Here is a 14569-nt window from a genome sequence, read left to right as displayed (position 1 = left end):
AGCTTCACACAAACTTTGGAGGCAGCAACATGAAGCTATTCACTTGCTCCCTTTTGTCTTAATTAGCGAACTTTGTTGTGAAGAACTTCCAAACTTTGCCAATAGCAAGATAAAAGAGAGGAAAAAAAGACCAAACTGTAAAATAAAGCCTTACTCAGCCCACTTTGTAGCTCGTGCTTTTACCAGCTGTTGTAGTTAATTAGAATCAGAGGAATTGTTTGCTTGGGTCCTGTAGCAGTCTCTAACCAGGTCTGCTTCTCACCAGGCTTTTATTTGCCTTTAGAGAAATGTACAGGTTTGTTTGTAATTAAAGTCTCTGCATTATAAAATGATTGGAATTGCTGTGTCTCTGGGTGTGTTTGAGACTGTGCTGTCCTACAAGAAAAAATTATCCTTATTAGGACTTAGAAATTCTGCTTATTTAAGATTATTATTGCTACCTGACTCTGGCTTGGGCCCTGCCTGCTTTTAACATTGTGCTTGGATTTCATCCTGCAGGTATTTTGAAGGTGGAGTCTCCTCTGTCTACCTCTGGGATCTGGATCATGGCTTTGCCGGGGTGATCCTCATTAAGAAAGCTGGAGACGGATCAAAGAAGATTAAGGGATGCTGGGATTCCATCCACGTGGTAGAGGTTCAGGTACAGCCTCTGGGGCAGCTGATACACCCAAGTGAAAACAAAACCCAGTTAATTCCAGACAATTAAGGAGCACAGGTGTTCACTGAACAATGCAATATTGTGTCAGGGCTGTAAACTTCTTTCCCCTGTTAATTTTTGAAAATGCCCTGAAGCAATTTGGATGGAGATAAGTCAGGGCTGTAATCAAAAAGAATCCCAGAAGAATTGAAGGTATGTTACTTTCTGTGCATGTGATCCTGAGATTTTTTTTTTTTTAACATAAAGGTCTACAGATAAATATCACTAATTAGGTAATAAAAACAGCGTAATAGGAGGGTAAATTGCCCTAACTAGATGTGCTTTGGAAAATTAGAGAAAATTAGAGGAATGTGCGCACTTGGATTTGTTAAGAAACAGACTGTGCTCTGTGAGTGGGGTTAGACTTACCTGTCCTGTTGCTTGTGGGGTCTGCCAGGCCAGCACCCATTCAGCTTTTGGAAGGATTTTAACCTCTTGTCTCTGTCCCTCTCTGTTCTCTCACTTGCAGGAGAAATCCAGTGGCCGTACTGCTCATTACAAGCTGACCTCCACGGTGATGCTGTGGCTGCAGACCAATAAAACTGGGTCTGGTACCATGAACCTGGGAGGGAGCCTTACCAGACAGGTATGTCTGTGTGCTGGGCACCCCTGGGAATGCCTTTCCCCATTCCCACACCCAAAAAGTTGAGTTTGTGAGGTGTTGTATAAACATCTACTGTTGTGCAGCCCAGTGAAATGGTAAATGCAGTGTGTAATTACCAGAAAGCCCCTCGAACTGTGCTTGACAGCAGTGGGGTTTGCAATTAAAAATATGAAACATTCAGCAGGAGTTCAGACTTGCTTTTAAGTCTTAGTTTGTCTTCTGGTATCCCTAAATTTTTATACTCCCATCTGTGTTGCAGGTATTTTTATCTGTAAGATTTGCCCACTTTCTTACTGGAAGATTCCAGTAGGATTATAAAAATACAAGATGACCTCTTTTGTTATGTCTCTCTTTTAAAAGCCAGCTAAACCACCCTGAGCAAACCTGTATTTTGCACTGACTGTAGGATTTTCCTCCTTAAACACATCAACTACCTTTTAGTGTTGTTCTTCAGTATTTTCTTCCTGCAGTATCAGGACTGATTTAAAAAAAATCTCCTAAAAAAACCCACCCTAAAACCTCTTCTAAACGTTATCTTTTAGTATCTGTCTTTAGTATTTTCCTACTGCAGTACCAGGATAGTGATCTTTAAAAATCTCCTAAAAAAAAAGATAAATCTCTTCTAAACATTTAGGGGTTTGTGGCAGTGTTAATTACTTTGTTGAGAGCTGTTTGTCACCAGCAAGGTGCCAGACTGATGGGAGTTCAGGCAGTGCTGCTGCCTGAGTCTCTGGATCTGCTGGGTTGGACTTCCCTGGATGAAAGTGCTTCTGCCCCTGCCCACCTGCCAGAGGCTTTGTGCTGCTGAGGAACTGGTGGGCTGCTTAAGGTCTGGACTCTGGAAGTCAGTGACTCGAGCAGAGCAATAAACTCTGGAGGACAGGAGGCACATTGTAAGGTCAGGAGTGACTGGAGAGATTGGCAGTAGCTAAAACTTCTTTATGAGCCTTCCCAGGGCAGAGTGAGGCTTTTCCACACAAGGACAATGCAGACTCTGTTAAAAACCTCCTGGTTTTGTGCAGGTTTGAGCCAAGCAAAGGCAAGAAGGGTCTGTGATTGCAGAGAGGGACTGAAATTGGGTTACTCCTGCAGAGCTTGCCCTAGACCTGGGTGATTTTTCTTTCCACGTTGTTGACTCACAGAAGAAGCTGATGGAAAAGCAGGGGAAGGAAAAAGGCATCTGGAGACAGTTTTGAGCCATTTTTTTTTGACTCTCTTAAAATGTTTGCAGTAATTACACCCGAGTTATGGTGACCCGGACAAATATTTAATCCCAGGCCTGGCTAATACTGTAAATGAGAGCTGTGAGGTGCAGGCCAGGGGCTCGACTCTGGCCACGGCCTCCTGGAGCACGAGCTGAGCCAAGGAAAACAAGAGCCTGTGGAGAATGGGTGTCCTCAGTACACCTTGGCCTGAGCTGCTGGGCCTTGTTTAGTTTGACTTCCCCTCTCGAAGCTGGAGTGGCGAGATTCCTGCTTCTGTCATCATCTGAGCAGCAGAACATTGAATTCAGATGGGATGTGTTAAAGCCAGGGCCCATTTCCAATGTAAGTAACCATGAACCAGCCACTGGGGTGGTGATGCTCAGCTCCTGCACAAACAATGGAAACTGGAGGGCAGATTGAAGCTTGGGGGATGGGGATTTGCTGGTTGTGGGTGCCCCGGAAGGCTTGCTGGGACAGAATCCACGGCAGATAACTGCAGTCTCCACGCTGCCTTGAGGTGTGCAGTGTGAGCAGGAGCTGTTTGTCCCCAGCCCTGTATTCAGCTGGACTGAATTTCTGAGTGCAAGGCTTGTACTTTGCTGTAAATCCAGTTTACCACATCACCTAAGGACAACAAGTCTTATTTTTACTTTTTAATCAGGTTTTTATACAGTCTGCAGTAAACGTAGCCACCAAAATTAGGTTTTAGTTACCTCTCGAATTGTGTGGTACAGTGTCACCTTGGCAGTATCAGTAATCAGTAATATTTTGAAATTATTTTGTATGTGGTAAATTGTACATGGTTTTGGTCAACTCAGCAGTTAAGCTGCTTGACCACCTTCGATGCCAAAATGTGAATTGCAGATGTCTGTGGCGTTTCAGAGGAAGCTTTTGAAGTGTTCACAGGCTTGGTCATATCCTGGCCTACAAACTGATGGCAGAGGGAACCTCTCAGGGCTTGGAAAGGGAAGTCTGGGGAGAGCCAGTGCTTTGAAACCATTTTGGCCTCTTAGCTGCAATTGGGGCACTTTTTGAGTGCCGATGGGATGATTAACTTGATGGCCAGGACCAGGCCAAAGGAGCAGCTCTTGAAATGTGTCATGGTAGGGCTGAGATTGGAGCTGGGCTAAGAGTCCAGAAATAGCTGTTCTCTGCTACCATGTCCTACCAGTGAGATGTTGCTGCCCCGCATCCCTCACAGACGGGTTTTTTGTTGCCTTTGCCAGGACTTTCTGGAAAAACTCATCTTTGCCTTTCTTGAATGTCCCCAGACTTCTTACTGCAAGGCTCCCCCTTGAACTGTTCCCGAATGTTGCTCTGAATTTCTGAAAATGACTTTTTTCTCTCACCAAGATACTGTGTTTGTTGCCCAGAGCAGCTGTGGCTGCCCCAGCCCTGGGAGTGTCCCAGGCCGGGTTGGATGGGGTTTGGAGCACCCTGGGCTGGTGGGAGGTGTCCCTGCCCATGGCAGGGGGTGGCACTGGCTGGGCTTTAAGGTCCCTTCTAACCCAAAGCCATCTGGGTTGAAAACTCCCCTTGTGTAATTTTAATTGACTTTACCCAAAGAATTTCAGACTTTTGCTTTATCAATTCAATTATGGAGTTTCTTTGAAAGAGCTGGAATTACAGACTAATTAATATAAAATGTCATGTAATGTGTTATGGACTAATTGAAGTAGAACACGATGTGATACATGTTCTGATAGAGTTTGGGATTTTGGTTTTGTTAAAAATACAGAATTTCATATTCTGTCCTGATCCAGTAGAGAAATGTGTCTGTATATACAAGTATACAACACAAAACTATGTTGATATATATTCCTTTACATAATTTATCCATATGCATAATTGATTTATATATGCACATGTATTAACTTTTATCCTGAAAGGATGAGATCCATTTTTAGCCAGCTCCATGCATGTAGGATCCACAGATTGTAATTTTGGCCTGAAAACTTACGGAGAATTAAAGCTGAAGTGACATCTTCACAAGGATGGCTCTGTGTATTTATGTAGAACAACATATATTCCTGAAAATTAGAACAAACCCTCACTGGGCAAAGGGACAGATGTTCTGCCACACAAGGGGACTTCTTCAGCCACGATCTAATCAAATGCAACCATCCTTGTTTTGACTCCAAAGGACATTATAGAAGAACTTTTTGGAGGAACTGGAAGGACAAAGCTGATTTTAATCTGTTTTTTCCCCTTGCTCATGTCCTGCAATGTCAGGCAGAGAACTTCTCATTGTACAGTTGCCTTAACAAGGGGGCTCTTCCAAACTCTTCGTTGGATGCAGCTCAGGAGAGCTCAGAGTTGAAGCACCCCAGGCCAGGATGGAGGATGTAACTCCCCCCTCACATCCCACACTGGCAGGATTCATTCAGAGCAAGGACTGAGGTGGAATTGGGTTAGGGAAAGATGGATTGGGGTGTTACACTCCCTTTGCATGCCAAGGGGCCACAGATAGAAGTGAGGGAAGGACAGGATGCACTGCCTCAATTTACAGCCCAGGGAGCAAGGCTTGCAGGGAAATGAGCTGTGTCAGCAGCTTTTCCATTCACCTGCACGTTCTCCAGGGGCTGCAGGTAACTCCCACCATCTCCTGATTCAAGCCAGATGCCTGGCAGGGGATTTTCCCTGACAGACCTGGGGGTCCTGTCCTCTTTGTGTACCTTGGACTTACTTGTGTCGTTTGCCAGGGCACCGAATGGCTTTGGCTGAACTCTGAGGTTCCATTTTCCTTAGGGCAGGAGCAGCTGTGTGATCCTGTTTCACTTTATGCAAAGGAGATGCAGGCTGCCCCTTTTCTGGCAAGCAGTCAAAACTGCACTTTGCTGGATGGATTTCTGGAGCCCCCCCTTGAAAGCAAGACCAACAGGTGCCTTTCTAAGATGTCCTCGTGCACAAAGAACCTGTGTGTGTGTCCGTGGGCAGGATGAACATGGAGGAAGTGCAAGTTTGCTGTGGAAGAAGTTGGCTCCAAACCGATTTTATTTACATTTAGAGGTGTGGGAAGGCGAGGATATAAAGTCACAGGAACGTGAGGCCTGAGATTTTGGATTAAAGCAACTCAGATGTGTGTTGATTTTTGAACTTTAAACACGCTCCAGTGGGGGAAGAACGTTCTGCAGAGCTGGATGAAGGCTGGGCTGTGCAAACACAGCAATCCCTGCAGAGGGATGTTCCTGGGATCTGTTGCTGCTCAGTGAAACACCAGCAGAGCCTTGCTGCCATTTCTCATCCCAGGGAAATCCCTGTGCTCAGCAATTGGGAGAGTCATCAATTTCCATGTAAAGGCCCATCCCACCCACTTCCAGATGTTGGAACAAGAAGTGTTTTTCCACCAGTAGGATCTACTTGTGATCCTTGAGCTCCCCCTCAGCAGTTGTCCAGTGCACTGAGCAGGATTTTGGGATGCAGAGGGCAGCAGGGACGTGCTGACCAGGGATTGCCTGGGGAGCTGTTTCTGCTTCCCTTCTGTGTGGTGAGGGTGGGCAGGCCCTGGCACAGGGTGCCCAGAGCAGCTGTGGCTGCCCCAGCCCTGGGAGTGTCCAAGGCCAGGTTGGACGGGGCTTGGAGCACCCTGGACTGGTGGAAGGTGCCCGTGGCAGGGGCTGGCACTGGATGGGCTTTAAGGTCCCTCATGGATTTCAGATTGGTTCAGTTATATAATAGTTTAGAGAAAGAGGGAGTAGAAGAGTTAAACATGTCTGGGCTGGTGGCATGTGGAGGTTGTGCAGCATCCCCAAGTTTGCTCCTGTACAGTTTGGTACAGGATAGGGGATGCCTTTGGTTACACTAGTGACAAAAAATCTGCGTGAAGGGATGAGGTCAGTTCTCAGCTGGTTCCTACAGCACTGCATCCTGCAGGACTCACAACCCTCATTTATCTGCTCACAGTTTGAAATAAATGCTGGAGAGAGAGGCCAAACTTTGCCTTACAGATACCAAGTAATTCCACATATTTTCCACCTGGAGCCTTCAGTCTGCCCATTGCCTGTGGCTTTGGGAGCCTTTGGCTCAGATGGGTGTTTGTGTTTCATTAAAGGGATTTTCACGTTGCTCTGTGGCCAGAGCAGCTGTGGATGTTGTTGGTTCTTTGGAGCAAAATGGAGGATGAGCTCCCTTCTATCTTTCTAGTATTTTGGGGCACTTCCATGACAGAACAAAGTGTTTCTCCAACTTAAATCCCTCTCTTTGTATAACTTCTCCAAGTACCATTTACAGACAGTGCAGAAAACTGTTTTATTCAATGCAGGAAACATCCAAAATGACCAACCAGCCCTCGAGAGCTCAGTGTCCCCAGCACAGAGAGGCTCCCTGTGAGTCACACCAGGAGCAGATGACTGGGAAGGGAGGTGGGGAAGCCAACAGTGGATCTCCAGCAGGAGAGCAGCGACTGAGCCGTGTCCATGGGACTTGGCTCCTCCTGGTTTTTGGCTGAGCTCAGTGGGCAGATGGGAGTGACAGTGGGAAGATGAGCTGCTTGTTAACATCAACTTACAGAAGGGAATTTCCCCTTGAAGCAGATTAACCCCTTTATTTAAGCAGCCACTGGAAGGAATCTTTAAAAATCTCAACAACTCAGCAAAACCTGAGTTTGTGTAGGACAAGGCTGATCCTGCCTCTGCACTCCATTAAACAGCCTCTTGTAACATCTGGCCTTCGAGAGCACATAAAAATGTTTTGCTTCTGGCAGCAGTTTTTATGGAGATGTAATAATATATGTTTTGCAAAAAAAAAAAAATAGTTCTGTTTTCAGATTCTGCTTCTTGCCATGCAGCTTGGCCTTCCCAGGTGTGGAGGAGGCACATCAGGGAGCCATGGAAGGACCTGACCCACTGCCAGCTCCCGACTGCCCCAGCTTTGGGCAGTTTGCTGATAGTTCCCAAGCTCACCATGTGTGTACATGTGTGTTTGTGTAGTTCAGGTTTATATTCCTCCTCCACTGCAACTGGATCCATTCTCCAGGCAGCGTCTCCATTCCATGTAAACAATCTGACTGCAGTCTGCAGGCAAAATTAAACATCCTCATGCTCTTTCTCCCCCTCTCCCAGGTTCTCTCTTGCCTTGGGGGTTTCCAGCTCAATTACTCGCTTCCCCAAGCTGTTACAGGCTGGGCTGATTAGAAGAAACCTGATTTTTAAACTCTACCCTGAGGGAGGGATAAGAACAGATGGATAAGAGAATTCATTGGGATTAGTAAAACCCTTTGAAGGCTGTTCTTCCCACTGCATTTTCCTCCCGGTCTTGTTTCTGTGCCATCTCAGCACATCTTGTGTCAGTTGAGGTTTCTGGGACTGATGTTCACTGTTCAGCAGCTTGTCCATGTCTCAGTCACAGCTCTCACCTCCAGGACTGTAGAAGATGGCCTTGTCCTTAGCACAGGTCAGGGATGGCTTCTGGCTGAGCATCCTGTGGGGCAAAGTCAGATGAAATCAAGCCAGTGGTGCAGTTCCAGCTCCCATTTTTTGATCTTAGGGATGAAAACTTGTTCGTGGACCTGTCTCCTGTTGGGTACTGCACTAAGAGCATTGGTGTCATCATACACTTGAGTTTATCCAGCTCTGAATTTCTACTGCAAAGGGCAGTAAAGAAACTGCTTCTTTCCCTCCCCCCATACATACTTTGTACCACCTTCCTCTTCATCATCAGGTACATGTTCATTTAGCTTTTGGTCTAAAAAAAACCCAAGAGATACAAACAGATTTCTCTTTCCACATTATTTCAGTAGTTTAAATCATCACCACCTTTGCAGGTTTTTGTGAGTTTTGTATTCCCTGCACTTTCCCTCTCTGCTGGAAGGGAAATAATGCCTGAGGTGTCTTTTGCCAGGAGATCCTGAGAGTGGAGGAAGTGCCCCAGGTGTGGTTGGAGGCGGTGTTTGAGGTGAAGATGAGAAGAAAAGGCTGTTTTTGAGGAAGAGTTTATAGCATCTGCACTGCCAGCACCATCCTCGTGTGCAGCCCCTCAGCACCACCTTCAACGCCCCTCTGTGCTGCAGAGCTTGTTGTGCTCTGTGTTCCCTCTGTAGATCTCCTGCAGCCCCCCAGAAGGATGGAGTGACAGTTTTGTAGGGCCTGGCCACACCAGGGTTTGTTTTGATCCATGGTTTTTATTACACTGCATTTCTGTTCCCAACATGTGCCTATGCTGGGAGTGTCTCTGTGATCCTGGGCTCTTTGCACAATAAAGGAGGTTTTGTGACCCACCTTCTCCCGTCCCTCCTGAGTGTTGCCAGGTACTCCCCTCAGGTTTCCATGGTTTTGATGGCTCTGTGTGTTTGCTTTGCAGATGGAGAAGGATGAGACTGTGAGTGACTCCTCTCCCCACATAGCCAACATCGGCCGTTTGGTAGAGGTGAGTGCTGGGGCAGCAGCTCCACCTGCTGCGGCTTCTTTGGCCAAATTGGGCCACATACGTGAAAAATTTATTGTTTTTTCTTCACAAACAAATGATTTATTCCTGTTGTGACTGTGGCTTGGTGTGTGATGGCTCAGTGCTCCTCCCAGCAGCACTTCCAGCCATTTGTTGATACAAAGGCACCACTCTGCAGTAATTTCCTGGAAAATAAGTTCCTTAGCTGACAGCTGATTAATGGGTTTCTACCCCCATACTTAACTTTTGCAGTCACTTTTGGGAAGAATTATTTCAGGTTAGGTTGTTACACACAACTCTGCTTGAACTGAAAGTTCAGTGTGTATCAAGTGCTTATTAAATCCCCTGGAAGTGGGTTTAGTGCTGGATTTTCTGGCAGCTGCCAGTCCTGTAAGCTCAGCACCAGGAGTGAAGCTGCTCAGAAGGTGCAGCACTGCTTTGCTGCTTCACTGTACTGTCCTGTATGGGCCTGTTCCCAATTTCCTTGATTTTCACAGCCATTATGGCCAGAGAGGAGGAGATTCTCAACTAAAATAGACTATAATGCATTTTTATGTGAACTGGGAAATTAAAGAAAGGCAGCTGCTTCTTTTTTGATTCCTTTTCTAAGTTTTTTGCTTGAGTGAAAGCAACCTAATGAAAAAATGCTGCTTTCTCTTTCTCAAAACTCTGTCATGGAGCTTTAAAGAACAAGTGAAAAATTCAAAGGGATCCACAAGCACAAAACTATTGACTGTTGGTTGTCCCCAGTGACTGACATGGCACTCGGAGCCCCTTCAGTGCCCCAGGAAATTGCAGAGGAAGGCTGGGGAGAGATGCATTTTCCTTTTGTGCAGAACATGGATAGCTGGAGAGAAACTGCCCTCTTGTGGTCCAGAGAGAGATCCCGTGGCCTGGAGTGGTCACCTGCAAGGAGAGAAGGGGAAAAAGCCTTTATTTCTTTGATTCTAGCAGAGAGATGGGGTCGGAGTGTGTTTGGTGAGGATTTAAATAACAGGAATACACCAGGTGGGCCTGTGTGATGGGTGTAGTGTAAGTGCTCCCTCATTCCTGAAAACTGATCGGATTTCATCCCCTTTTCCAGGACATGGAAAACAAAATCAGAAGTACACTGAATGAGATTTATTTTGGAAAAACAAAGGACATCGTTAATGGGCTGAGGTAAGGAAACTCCAGCTGGGAGTGGGACCTGCTTCAGTGCCCTGATCTGCTTTTGTTTCCCCTCCCTGAGCTTTGGAACATTATTTGTTGTGTGAACTTCGGGGAATACTTGTACTATAGAAATCTGAAGCAATGTTTTAATCCCTTGTTCCCCCACCAGGAGGAAAAAAAGCCTGGCTAACAACACTTGTATTTCAGGATTATTTTTAATTGGAGGGTTTATTCTTCACAGTCCTAAAAGTTGAATTCTGACTTCTCTTTCTGCTGTTCTTTAAAACAGTCCCAGAATTAAGTTATGATGTGAATGATTTGTGGTATTTAGGCTTTGGGTTAAATTCTGTCTTTTCTCCCAACACTACTGGTCAAAATGCAGTGTACTGGAAGAGGTTAAGGGAATAAATCCCCTGTGCTTTTCTGTAGAGAAACTGTGCTGTACTTTTCAAGCCCTGCCCATCCCTGGACAGGAATTGGACATACAAATCCCAGGCTGGCAGTTCTGCTCCTGGAGGGAGGCACAAAACGGAGATGCCAAATCATTCCATTTGAAGTGCAGAGAGATTTTCCAGCACAGTGTGATAATACAGAATAAGCAAATGGCACAAATAAGCATTCTGATGTTCTCTCACAGCCTGGCATGTGGAAGAAAATAGAAAAATGGTGCTAATTAAATGTTTGTGCTGCACCATGGGAAGGGGGAGTGGCAGTATCTGTGAGAGCAGCTGCTCTGGGTCCTATCCCAAACCCAGCCTTCCTCACAGACCTGTTTCCCTTTGTGCTGTGCAGGGTTTAGCCAGGAAACTTTTATTAACAGTCGAGGAAATGTGTAATGCAGTCCTTGTTCTTGTGAACATTGCCTTCAGCTGCTGTATTGATCTGCTGTGTCTCCCATCCCTCAGTGAGTCTCGGCTCTGTGGGCAGCGCTGGGATCTGCCCAGGACACGGAGCATCAACTCCCCCAGCCTTTCCCTGCTCCTCCTGACCTGTGTGTTCACACTCCTTCCCTGCTGGTTTCCAGAATCCCAGATCTGTGTTCCTGAGTTCTTCTGACTGTTCTTTTCCCTGTTTGCTCCCTGGTTTCCGACTGCTCTCTGTAGATCTATTGATGCTATTCCCGACAACCAAAAGTATAAGCAGTTGCAGAGGGAACTTTCTCAAGTGTTGACCCAGCGCCAGATCTACATCCAGCCTGATAACTAAACCAATCCAGGTACCCCTCGCTGCCTGTGAGGTGTGAGAGCAGCACTAAACCAGGACTCACCCAGCCCAGCCCTGCATGGTAACGGGACAGAACTAACCCCTAATCCCGCAGACTGAGCGGCGACGTCGGAGCCGGGTTTCACCCACGGGTTCTTTCCGAATGTGGCCAACTAAACGCTGGTGTTTCCATTTCAAATGGTCCTCCCGTTTGAAGCCTCGGGCTCGGAATTGTGGCAGGATTTACCACTTTGCACTCTGGCTTGGGAGCAGGAAAGTAGCACGTGGTACCTGGAGCGGTGTTGGATTGGGCTGATTTGATCCAGAAGCCCTGGGACTGTCCCCTGGGCACCAGGAGTTTTTTTACAGCTCTTTCCACCACTTCCAGTAGGGAACTCCTTGTAATCCTAATGCCCTCCCTGCAGAATGAAATCTTGGGAGTCTCAGTTGGGAAAAAAACCCAGCTGGTACTTCCCATGAGTTCAGAGCTCATGTGCACATCCCACATCCCCTGTTTGCCTGGTGGATCTTGAATTTCCTTGGAGCTTGAAACCCAGTCCTGCTCAAGCTCACTCAGACATTCGCAGCCTCCACCTGCGTGTGCTCTGCACGGCCTCCAAAGGGGTTTGTTCTGTGCTCTCCTTTGCTCTGGAGCTCTGAATGTCGAGGATGCACAGCAGTGACTAACCCTGGGCCACCTTAACCTCCCACTCCACCTCTAACAAGTGACAGATGTTGTTTTAAACACATTAAGCTGACGAAGGGGAAAACTCACTGTTTGTTGATAATGGCCAAGAACCACTTCTTCAGCCTGTGACAAATGCAAATATCAAATGTATATGTTTTTATTAAAGCAGCAGAAGTGTCCAGAAACAAGAGAATGGAAATACTGTTATAAAAATGGTAGGAAAATATCCACCATAAAGAGGAGTCTTGTTTACAGGAGACAGCATCCAGGGAAAATAAGGCTTTGAATTGTACAATCGCAGACTGGTTGGGGTTGGAAGGGCCCTTAAAGCTCATCCAGTTCCATCCCCTCGCCATGGGCAGGGGCACTTTCACTGTCCCAGGTACTGAGTACTGAAAAGGCTGTGGAATATGGTTTGGGTGAGGAAATACCTTACCAAACTGGATCCTACCACTTCTCCATTGTAGCAACTCTGGAAAAATCTGGTCTTATCATTCTATCCATGATCACATTTAAGAGGGTCTTTTTTAAACATTGAAATTTCTTATTGTCCCATTGGAGTCACAGGTTCTTTACAGCCATCTCCCAGGGCACTGATCCGTGGGACTCGTGGAAGATGGAGCTTTTCCTCTGTACTTCTATCCAAAGGGAACCTCTCCAATAATCCTGTGACAGTATCTCTGTTCTTCTTCAGCTGCTTTGATCACTCATTACGTAGGGAAGGTACAAAAGAAGGCAAATTTGAGCCAGGAACCTCTGGCTGCTTTTCCCACCAGTGCAAACACCGAGGGGAGCTGTGAGGCAGCTGCTGGACCCTGGGTGAACAGTCTGAGGAGGGGCAGGGGCTCCCCTGCCTCGCCCTTCTGCTTGGGTGGAGGCTGGATTTTCTCTGGACTTTTGGAGAGCAGGAGCACTAACCCCCTTTGCTGGTGGGATGCTGGGGTTCTTCTGTAACATAAAATGTTGGAAATCTCCCTCCAGCAGCCGGAGCTGCCGGGGAAGCCTTTGGTGCCATCCTTGCTGGAGTGAGTTTTGCTATTATGTCCTCACCCAGGTGTCCATTGCCTTCTGCTTCCTGTGGTCCAGCAGGCAGAGCTGGGTGTTCCCTCTGGCCTGGGCTGAGGGGCTTCTCCTCCCTCCTGCCTCCTGTGCCAGGACTGTCCCCAACCCCTCCCTCCATCCGTTGCCTCTGACCCGCCTTTCCTTCTTCCCCGCAGGTCTGTGCAGACTTTTGCAGACAAATCAAAACAAGAAGCTCTTAAAAACGACCTGGTGGAGGCTTTGAAGAGAAAGCAGCAAAGTTAAAATCCTGTCCGTGCTAACCAGACATGCCATGCACTCGTTAGATTCCTTTGGTAGAGAACTCATCCCCTGCCCTTTTCTGTTCCGTCACGTCACGATCTGCATCCAATACTCTCCATGCAGCGCCATCTTCTCCCCATGAATAAAGCTGTACAAACTTTTCAGTCTCTGAGGCCTACTTTGCACCACATTTTACTATCAAGACCTTAGGCTATGTTTCTGTAGAAGGCCATGTATTATTTTTTCTCCCCCCCCCATCTCCCGCCCTCCCCCATTTATATGCATCACCACGGATCATTGTCTTTTCCTCCCTCACCCCCCTCCTGCCTTTTGTTACATTGGTGTAAAAAATGTAAAACAAAAATTTATTAAATACTGTGGTGTGTGAAAGAGGAAGAACTGGAAAAAAAAAAAAAAGAGAAAAATAATCTATTCCATGTATGTTTGGGGGCTGGGCACAAGGGCTGGCTGGTGGGAGGGAGGGAAGAAAGGGTGTTCCTTGGGATTGTACGATGCTGACTCACCCAGATGTGCAGGAGATGGTGATTTGGAGACCTGCTGAAAATTTCTTCTTTCTTTTCTGGTTCCAAGGCGCTTTTCTGTCAATTTTTATGGAATGCAAAAGGGGTTTTTGTTTTGATTTTTTGGTTTTTTTTGTAAAGCTTAAATTGAATCTACATCTGATACTTGAGCCTCCATACTAAAAAATGGAAAAAAAAAAAAAGAAAAAAAAGACTAAAACAATAAAAATAAAAAAAATCCCAGGAAGAAGCATGTGTGGTTGGTGTCCTTGTTTCTGTTGCTTTCCTTGCAGGGTTATTTGGTTGTTGTCTCATACCCAGATGAGCTAAAACACGTTTGGTTTGAAGAGGGTGTGATGTCCCACTGCTCTTCCAGGGCCTGCTGCCCTTCCAGGATGCTGGGATTGATGCTCCAGGCATCCAGCAATGTGGAACAGGTGCATTTAGAGAAGGGGGATTGGTCCAGCTTTACTGGCTGTGTTAAACAGTCCTGGGGGTCTGTGTGCCCAGCACAGGGGTGGCAGAGGAGCAGCATTGGACACATTGGGGTAGATGGTTCCACCCATCAGTGCTGACCCAAAAGGTCCTGTGCTCGGTCCTTGTGTCATCTGTGAACCTCACCCTGAGTCTCCTCTTGAACCTCCTGGTGGGCAGAGGGACCTTGCCCAGCTCTGGTTTCACTGCTCCAAACCTAAGCCTGGGCAAACTGGGAAAGGAAATAAATACCTTGGGCTCTTCCTGTCCATGGCCTTTGAAATGACCCTTTGGGTGAACCCCTGCAAATGGGCACTGTTGGCATTGACACTGATTACTGTG

The 14569-nt window shown here is 46.7% G+C and overlaps 1 protein-coding gene across 2 annotated transcripts in view; it reads left to right on the top strand.

Annotated features, from left to right (window-relative positions):
• The window catches only part of CAPZB (capping actin protein of muscle Z-line subunit beta), a 58183-nt gene extending 44240 nt beyond the window's left edge, over nucleotides 1-13943 (top strand). Inside the window, exons 5-10 of one of the 2 annotated variants that reach the window (XM_027901892.1) lie at nucleotides 499-640; nucleotides 1167-1283; nucleotides 8804-8869; nucleotides 9972-10048; nucleotides 11143-11255; nucleotides 13148-13943. In XM_027901892.1, the coding sequence (XP_027757693.1) occupies nucleotides 499-640; nucleotides 1167-1283; nucleotides 8804-8869; nucleotides 9972-10048; nucleotides 11143-11245 (505 nt within the window). In that variant the 3' untranslated portion in view covers nucleotides 11246-11255; nucleotides 13148-13943. The remainder of the gene's footprint in view (nucleotides 1-498; nucleotides 641-1166; nucleotides 1284-8803; nucleotides 8870-9971; nucleotides 10049-11142; nucleotides 11256-13147) is intronic. The other variant, XM_027901893.1, reaches the window with a different exon arrangement.
• The last annotated feature ends 626 nt before the right edge of the window (nucleotides 13944-14569 follow it).

This window comes from Empidonax traillii, unplaced genomic scaffold (assembly GCF_003031625.1).
Source record: "Empidonax traillii isolate 1590-97213 ecotype Southwest subspecies unplaced genomic scaffold, ASM303162v1 scaffold819:size405531, whole genome shotgun sequence".
In the NCBI taxonomy this organism is placed as follows: domain Eukaryota; kingdom Metazoa; phylum Chordata; class Aves; order Passeriformes; family Tyrannidae; genus Empidonax; species Empidonax traillii.
The sequence above is the reverse complement of the archived record's forward strand: the minus strand, read 5'-3'. Positions and strand labels throughout refer to the sequence as shown.